Genomic DNA, 9042 nt, shown 5'->3' with positions numbered 1-9042 from the left:
ATCAATAAAAACTTTAAAAAAAATATTTCTAGCGTAGCAGGAGACCATTGGTTATTAGTTTACGGACTGTTGAACCCTCTTGTTCGGTGTGGCTTAAGGCTTATCTTCAGTTTAATGCAGTCAACAGGTGGATGTAATTGTAACAGTATGAGAATAATGCATGTGTTAGGTTTTTTTGAGATGCTTATCCCAAAGTATATCGATAGTGCTTTTTAAATTATTTCTTTTTCAGTGGGCTCCATGCTGGGCCCAACATGGGGCTTGAACTCAAGACCCTGAGATCAAGACCTGAACTGAGATCAAGAGTCGGACCCTTAACCCACCGAGCCACCCAGGCGCCCCAGTGCTTTTAAGATTCTTTAACAAGGATTTCCCGTAATTGCATTATCCACAAGATGGCGTGCAAATGTAGAACCCATATAATATTTGTTTCCCATAATCTAAAAAATATAACAAGTTTCTAGACTATACTTACTGTGTTTGACTGGATGGAAAACATAGCTGGTATTACTACAAAGTTCTAATTCTGACAGTTTTTTATTTAAAAAATATATATCCCAATATTTTGGGATACATCTTTTTTTCAGGAAACATGCAAAATGTTCTTTCTTAATTAGGTTTTAAAAATTGAGTTTCTGGGGGCGCCTGGGCGGCTCAGTTGGTTAAGCGACTGCCTTCGGCTCAGGTCATGATCCTGGAGTCCCGGGATCGAGTCCCGCATCGGGCTCCCTGCTCGGCGGGGAGTCTGCTTCTCCCTCTGACCCTCCTCCCTCTCGTGCTCTCTGTCTCTCATTCTCTCTCTCTCTCGAATAAATAAATAAAATCTTTAAAAAAAAAAAAAATAGCTCCTGGGCGCCTGGGTGGCTCAGTTGGTTAAGCGACTGCCTTCGGCTCAGGTCATGATCCTGGAGTCCCGGGATCGAGTCCCACATCGGGCTCCCTGCTCAGCAGGGAGTCTGCTTCTCCCTCTGCCCCTCCCCCTCTCATGTGCTCTCTCTCATTCTCTCTCTCTGAAATAAATACATAAAATCTTTAAAAAAAAAAAAAATTTGAGTTTCTGTGTCCATGAAAGTCTTCATTTGTGTCTTGAGCAAAGGAGTGTTCCCAGCTCTGGAAATCCTTGTAAATCATTTAATTTCCCCATTTGGCATGTGCATGTGCCCAATACAATGTTAGGTGCATAGCAAGTGCTCCATGAATGTTTTTTGAATCAGTGATTGTAAATTTCTATTCCAGTCCTGAGATAAGATACTGGAAAGACCCTTTTCCCCCATTGATCCTATGAAGTGTCCCGAGAGCACCTTCTGTGTGGGGTATGCTGGGTACACCAGATATGTGCCCTTTTTGTTCCTCAGTTTCACTTTCTTTTTTTTTTTTTTCAAGATTTTTTTTTATTTATTTGAGAGAGCGAGAATGAGAGAGAGAAAGAACACATGAGAGGGGATAGGGTCAGAGGGCGAAGCAGACTCCCTGCCGAGTAGGGAGCCCGATGCGGGACTCGATCCAGGGACTCCAGGATCATGACCTGAGCCGAAGGCAGTCGCCTAACCAACTGAGCCACCCAGGCGCCCTCAGTTTCATTTTCTTATAGGAGACTGACACCCAAGAAATCGATTCTGTAAGTAAGTGGGCACAGAATTTACCTCTCTGAATCCCACTTTGTTCACCAGCCAATAAGGGGATCTGGGGCTTCCCGATTCACAAGGCAGAGGTGTTGTGGAAATGTGGGATTTGGGATTTCACTGTCGGGAAGGTCGGGCGCACCCTCCCAGCAGGTGGGAGCAGTGCCCGGTTCCAGCAGATGCCGAAGACTTGCGGTAGGGATGCAGGTGGGAGCCGGCGGGCGGAGTGCGGAGAGCGCCATGAGGTTTTGAACTGAGCCGCGTGACAGACCAGAAGGGCTGATGATTGTCTTTTCTGTTTGTATTTTAGCAGTGCACTTGCAGGACTGTACTCTGAAGGCACTTGAGGATCAGGCCTCAGACAAGCAAGCCCAGACCCTACGACAGAATCCTGAACCTTCCGCTGAGAGTAAGCCTGAGCCGGACGCTATGGAGTGCATTGGTAGAGATGATCCCAAGGTTCTTGGTCCACAACGCACACTGGGGACAGGGAGTGCCTCTGGCAGCAAGCCTGCCAGGGAGGGTGACAGAGGAGTAGGCTCTGTCGAGCACTGTCCCCTCCATCTGTCTAGTTGCCATGAGTGTCTGGAGCTGGAGAACAGTACCATTGAATCTGTCAAGTTTGCATCTGCAGAGAACATTCCAGATCTTCCCTATGATCACAGTGGCAGTTCGGAGGATGTTGCTGATGATATCCGCTTGGAAGGAGAATGGAGGAGAGTCAACGTCACGGGAAAGGCCCCCAACATCCTCTTCTATGTGGGCTCTGCCCCCCAGAAATCCCTGGGCAGGTTCCAGGAGGTCCGGTCCGTTCTGGCGGACTGTGTGGACACCGACCGCTATACACTCTACCACCTGTCAAGGGAAAGTGCTCTCAGAGACCCGTGGTCAGACAACTGTCTGTTGTTGGTCGTTGCCACCCAGGAGACCATTCCTGAAGACCTTTCCCAGAAGTTCATGGCCTACCTTTCTCAGGGAGGGAAAGTGTTAGGCCTGTGTTCGTCCTTCACATTTGCTGGCTTCCAGGTGACGAGCAAAAGTGTGCTCGAGGAAACAGTCCAGAGCTTGGTTTTCTCCAAGGCTGACCAGACCCAGGTGAAGCTCAGCGTCCTGAGCAGTGGCTACGTTTATGAGGAAAGCCCCGGGGAGCGCCGCAGCCTGGGCAAGCTGCAGGGTCACCTGGAGAATGAGGACAAGGACAGGCTGATAGTGCAGGTGCCTTTTGGAACTCGTGGAGGAGAAGCTGTTCTTTGCCAGGTATGGAGCTGGTATCCGTGTAGGGATCTTTGGGGATCTCTCAGAGAGTATGCCCTTTAAGGCTGAGCACCAAAAGGGTCAAGAGTCTGAGCTCCATGGGGTACTTCTGATCCTTGGCTGGGACTTTTTTGCGGATGCTGAGTAGGTTTAGGTGAGGGCTTTCCTGTCGCATGAATATCGCATTTCACCAAAACACTCGGAATGGAGGAACGAAGCAGAAGGTGTCATGCTGATTAAAGACTGCTGGTTGACCGAATATGAGTCAGAAAATTCTTTCTTGTTTTGCTCTATGCTGGTAATCATCTTTCCAAAATACATTAGTCTACTCTCTTGTCTCAGAGCACACTGTGGTCAGTATAATCGAACCTTTTAGTTTGTGTAGGGAGTCGAGTGCCTTGGGCTGGTGATTTTCAGGGTTCATAACCCTCACATTACAACATTGTGGTTGATAACAGGGATTGCATGAATGCTCACCAACTGCTGGGGTGGTGAGTGTTGAAAACTTCTCAAATCCTCAGTTCTTTTATGATTTTTGTCACTCTTAAAATCTAAATGCTGAGAAAAATTTCAGATAGAATTTTGAAGCGATTTCGATTTATGGCGCATTAATACAGTTGACCTTTGAATAACAAGGCTTTGAACTGCGTGGGTCCACTTGTGTGGAATTCTTTGGCTAACTACAGTATAGTATTGTAAATGTGTTCTCTGTTCCTTATGATTTTCTTGGTAATAGTTTCCTTTTCTGCAGCTTACTTTATTGTAAGGACAGAGTATATAATATGTGTAATATACAAAATATGTGTTAATTGACTGTTTATGTTATTGGTAAGGCTTCCGGTCAACACTAGGCTGTTAGAGTTAAGTTTTTGGAGAGTTGAAAGTTATATGCAGATTTTCCACTGCATGGTGAGGTTGGCCCCCTGGCCCCCCACATTGTTCAAGGGTCAGCTCTATATAGGTAAGGGAGAAGTGGGAAGGGAGAAGAAGGGACATGCTACTTCCCTCCCGCTCCCTTCCCAATCCTTTGGCTCATCTGCTGTTTTTTTTCTTGTTTCTTTCTTTTTCCTTTTCCTTTTTGGTTTGTTTAAGCAGATGGAAGCAGGATAGACAGTTTCCAAATTCCTGATCATTGACTGCAAACTTTTTTAACACCTCAGGGCAGAAAGTTTTTATTAGAGTTAGATGAACCCTTGTCCCTAAGGATTTGTTATCTCATGAGAAAGTTAAGTAGAGGTAGATATTTTGCCCAGAATAGTTCCCAGGATGAGTGTAACAGATTTTGTTTTATTACAGGGATCTTTTTGTTGAGTTGGAGAATCGTTTCCTTTTTTTTATTGTTTATTTTCATTTCATATGCTGTCCTAGGAGCTAAATCTCTTGGCTTTTCTGACCAAACATTCTTCAAGGGGTCATAAATTTGTTTCTTTACTCTTCCAAAGCCCATTCGTTTGTTCTTAAGATAATGCTCAGTCAAAGATGCATATAATTTAAAAATCTGGCCATCAGGACAGACGAATGCGTACAAGCCAGGCAGGTTTCATGTAGGCTGCAAAGCACATGAATTAGTTTGGAGGCCTCATAAATGTTCCTCTTATCTTTTTCTCTGCAAAGATGGTAACTATAGCAACTGCGCATTCTCAGAAAATCCACTTAAAAACCCGACTTCCTAGAGCCGTATTTCAGTTTTGAATGGTGACTTTTACCACCCCTGTGCGCAGACTTGTACTAGAAAATTGATTCGGCACTGCTGCGATCCATTTCTCTGAGTGACATGGCAACTCCGCTTGCTACCCCATTTACATTGACCCCGTTGCTGTCATAAAATTTGATACTGCATGCATTGCTCTAGGGAAAAAAAGGCAATACAATGCAGCTTCAAAAATCAGATTCAGAGGATTAGAATGTCATTTTTGATTTTAAATGACTTCCAGTCTCTGTGTGACAGGGTCACTGCTTTCTGCTCAGACCTCAGTCACTACGATACCTTGCCGCCAAGAGCGGCCAGTAAATGTTATTATCGAGGGCTGGTTAGTTTCCTCTTTCCCTGGTCAATTTCATAGTCTTCATCTCTAGTAAATCGAGTAATGATGTAACCCAGTAAGAGGGGCAGAGCACTTCAAGGGCAAACCACAGCCGTGCGGTGGATGGTGGTCTCACGGCCAAGGAGCTGCCTGTGGACGCCTTTACCGTTCATCGCGAGGAGAAAGGACGTTTTCATGTGCTTGCTGTGACGATCAGGTTTGCAGGGGACATTTAAGGCTGCGGATTAATGCTGACCTTGGATTATCGACTGGACCAGGACTTTGGCATGAAGTTGCCCACATGGACTTAAAAATATTTTATTCCCTTACTTAGCGTAGCGCATGGCAGGATGGTCTGGCTTTTCGATCAGGGTTTCTCAACCCCGGCACTGTTGACATTTCAGGCAGATCCTGCTTTGCTGTGCAGTCCTCCCGTCCTGTGCTCTGTAGGGTGTTAGCCGTGTGCTACCCACCAGATACGACGCATAGGAGGCAGACCACCCTCCACCCCCTGCATTTGTGACTGAAGACGTTTTTAGGTCAAAAAGCCTTAATTTTAGAAGAAGCCAAGGTATAGAAACGGGCCCATCAGTATGGTAACAGTATTACAGCCAGAGGACGAGACGCATGTTGGGTCCCATGGAGTCAAATGGGCAGGAGGCAAATCCAGAAGCACACGGTCTCTGTCCTGTGAATTGAGGTTTAGAGACAGAGGAGGTCTCTCTTCTCGCGTCCGTTGTCGAAGCAGCTACTGTCAAAGCCCACGAAAGCACTCCTCGCACAATGTCCGTGGCTGTCCTCTCTCTTACCTCCTGGAGCCCTGGAGGCCTGCTCGTGGGGGTGAGCCCAACTTTTCCCCCTTGGCCTCGCTCAGGTGTGACTGTGAGTTCAGCACACCCCACTGCGGGTGCTTCTTGGATCTTCTGTGTTTTCACTCAGGCATCACGCTCACGCCCTCTCCTCTGGGCCCAGGTGGGGGGAGAACGTCGCTCATTTTATTTCTGCCACCTGTAAGGGGTCACCTCCAGGAGAGCCACTGGCTTTGTCCACCAGAGAGGAGAGGCTATATTTAGGGAGAGAACGCAGGGAAGGAGACTCGAATTCGGATACCTTGAAGGATTTCACTTCTCTGCCTCCGTCGCTCTCCGCGGCTATTTGGAGGATGGACTCACTCCTCCTGGCCGGCAGGAGCAGCCCTTGGCTGGCCCACCCTCGCCTGGGGCCGTGCTGGTCTGTCTCTCCAAACCTTTAAGACTGGCATCAACTTTGCACAGTTGGACCACTTTGGACAGGATATTTGGACAGTATTTTTGACTTGGTTAAGTCTTAGGTGGGAATTGAGAGATACTACATTGCCTGAAGGCTGTGGGCACCTTGCTTTTTATTTTCATCATGCTCCTAATAGTATCAGGTCAGGAGCTCTGCATACAAAGGAAATCCACAGCTGATTCCTGGCAAAGGCAAAATAAAGCAAACATGCTTAGGTTGCTCCATATTCTGGCACCCTCCACGGCTCTATGGCCAGTTAAAATCTGATCTCAAGGGCGCCTGGGTGGCTCAGTCGGTTGAGCGACTGCCTTCGGCTCAGGTCATGATCCCAGGGTCCTGGGATTGAGTCCCACATCAGGCTCCCTGCTCTGCGGGGAGCCTGCTTCTCCCTCTCCCACTCCCCCTGCTTGTGTTCCCTCTCTCGCTGTGTCTCTCTGTCAAATAAATAAATAAATAAAATCTTTAAAAAAAAAAAAAATCTGATCTCAAGAGGACCAGAAGTTCTAGTCTGTTCCTTTACACCAAAGCTCACACCACTGATTGGAAAGTTCTAGCTGAAGGAGCTAGAAGTTCTAGCATGTTCCTTCAGACCAAGACACAGACCGTTTGTTGATTGGTGGGGCTGTTTTATTTATTTATTTATTTATTTATTTTTTAAAAAAGATTTTATTTATTTATTAGAGAGAGCGAGCATGAGCAGGGGGAGTAGCAGAGGGAGAAGCACACTACCGCTGAGCAGGGAGCCCGATGCGGGGCCCGATCCCAGAAACCCTGAGACCATGACCTGAGCCAAAGGCAGACGTTTAACCGACTGAGCCACCCAGGTGCCCCTAGGTGGGGTTTTAATTTTAAGCGGACAACAAAGCCTGAACTAGATAGAAGTCCGGAATCTTAAATTCAATCCAGGTGAAGGAGGGCGGTGGGGCGGGCCTTTCTGGGGTCCCCCAAACCCCACATCTTCTATTTTTGGATGCCTGCACACACTCTTACATTGGTGAATGAGGCTACTGTCCTTCGTGGTGTTGTTTCCTGGTGGTTATGACTATAGGTGGAGTGAGAGTTTGCACATGACCCATTGCGCCTCCCGGGGTTCAGTAGCAACCTTAGCTGGCTTCTCGGTACAATCCTATTTCTAAGTGTTTTGGTAGAGTAATCAAGTTGAGCAATTTGCCGAGGTCCCCCAACTGGTTAGTGATACAAGTCGGGACCCGGGCAGAGTCTGAATACTATCCAGGCTTGTGTCCAGCACCACCTTTCCACCCGACTGCCCAAATTTCAGTCGGCTCCTTTGAATCTTTTTATTACTTTGTCGTGACTCTCCACATGGTCAAGTTCAACGTTTACATACTGTTGATGATCAGAAGGATTTCTGTTGAGGTTTTCAGAAATGCTGGTAAAGACACTGTTTCTCCTAAGGTCGGCAAGTGCCCCGGATTCACGATTCACGATTTACGAAGCAGTGTCTTTTTCCCGCAGGTGCACTTAGAACTACCTCCCAGTTCTTCAGTGGTGCAAGCCCAAGAAGATTTTGATCTGCTCAAATCAAGCAATATTAGAAGATATGAAGTCCTTAGGGAGATCCTGACAACGCTCGGCCTAAACTGTGACATCAGACACGTTCCTGCCTTAACCCCTCTTTACTTACTGCCTGCGACGGAGGTGAGTGTGTGCTCAGGCAGGAAGGGGACGACCCCTCGGTCGCCTTTCTTCCAGACGGCGACCCTGTTCTTTCTCAGTGGTCTCGATTTTGATTTCTGTTTTTATTTGGCCTTCAGGTTTGGGAACCGTGTTAAAGATATCCAAGTATAACTGATATTTGTGGTGTTTGTAGGTAAGGGTGGGAGAGAAGACTGTTGGAGGTTAGAAGGCGTTGTATCTTAAGGGTCACGGCCTATCCACTTTAGGGGGCAGAGGGTCACTCTTTTATGTGTCAAGAGTGTATTTGGAAACCACAATTTATTCATTTGGGATTAAAGACCTTTGTTTTGATCCGGGCCTTTTTCAGGGAATTTTTGGACAGGAAAAATTCATTTGTGCTGATGTCTGCCCTCTTGTGGCAGAAGGGGCTCCGAGTTCAGTTTCTGTCCTCTTGTTGTGTCTAAAAGGGAAATGCCTGAGGAGCTGGGAACGTATTCAGGAATTTTTCTGGGCTTTTGTCAGCACTTGATGCCTGTGGTTGTTACCTGGTTTGGGCTGGTTGCCAGATTCTTAGGGGTGTCTCCTCCTACTAACCCCTTTGCTTTGCCAAGCTGTCAATCTCTTATTGATTGTGGCAAGGTATTTGGAGGTCTTTTTCCTGTCTCCCCTACATAGGGAAATTTGTGAGTTTAGTGATATAACCCTGCAGTTTCAGCAAATGCCTGATGGTCCAGGTGACTCTAAACACCAAACTTACCTGCTTTCTCTTGAAAAGAACAAAGTATACCTCCTACCTCAATATTTTTAAAAGAGAAGGAACTCCCTTTTGGGTTATACTCTATCCCTTGGCAAACTTAGTTGTTGGAGGAGAGCGGAGCTGTGGGCTGTCTGGTTGGGATGTGCTCACTTGGAGAAGACAGCTATAAACTCCACGTGCGTATAAGATTAGGATACCTTATAGGATTATATGAGGTTTGCAAGAAACAATGTATGTGAATGTTTTGTGTAAATTATATTATTTAAAAGACAGTCCAATTATTAATATTATTAGTTTAGAGTTTTAATAAGTTACATGTGTATAATGTACCTAGTGCCTGTTATCTAGTCTAAAAAGACGTCAGGTAATGTTTTAAATTTTAAAAATGAATGATATTGCAATGGATTTTTTTTCCATTTAAGAAACATTCTTTTATTTCATTTTAATTGTTGTTTTTAGCCATTTGTACTCTTTTAAC

General features: G+C 46.1%; 1 protein-coding gene across 1 annotated transcript in view; it reads left to right on the top strand.

Moving 5' to 3' along the window:
• The first annotated feature begins 1732 nt into the window (after window positions 1–1732).
• The window catches only part of HLCS (holocarboxylase synthetase), a 173702-nt gene continuing 166392 nt past the window's right edge, over window positions 1733–9042 (top strand). Inside the window, exons 1-2 of the mRNA XM_081799902.1 lie at window positions 1733–2879; window positions 7646–7828. Coding sequence (XP_081656028.1) covers window positions 1905–2879; window positions 7646–7828 — 1158 coding nt within the window. The 5' untranslated portion in view covers window positions 1733–1904. The remainder of the gene's footprint in view (window positions 2880–7645; window positions 7829–9042) is intronic.

This window comes from Leptonychotes weddellii, chromosome 1, assembly GCF_054177405.1.
Source record: "Leptonychotes weddellii isolate Sample4059 chromosome 1, ASM5417740v2, whole genome shotgun sequence".
Taxonomy (NCBI): Eukaryota; Metazoa; Chordata; class Mammalia; order Carnivora; family Phocidae; genus Leptonychotes; species Leptonychotes weddellii.
This window is presented reverse-complemented; position numbering and strand designations above follow the sequence as displayed.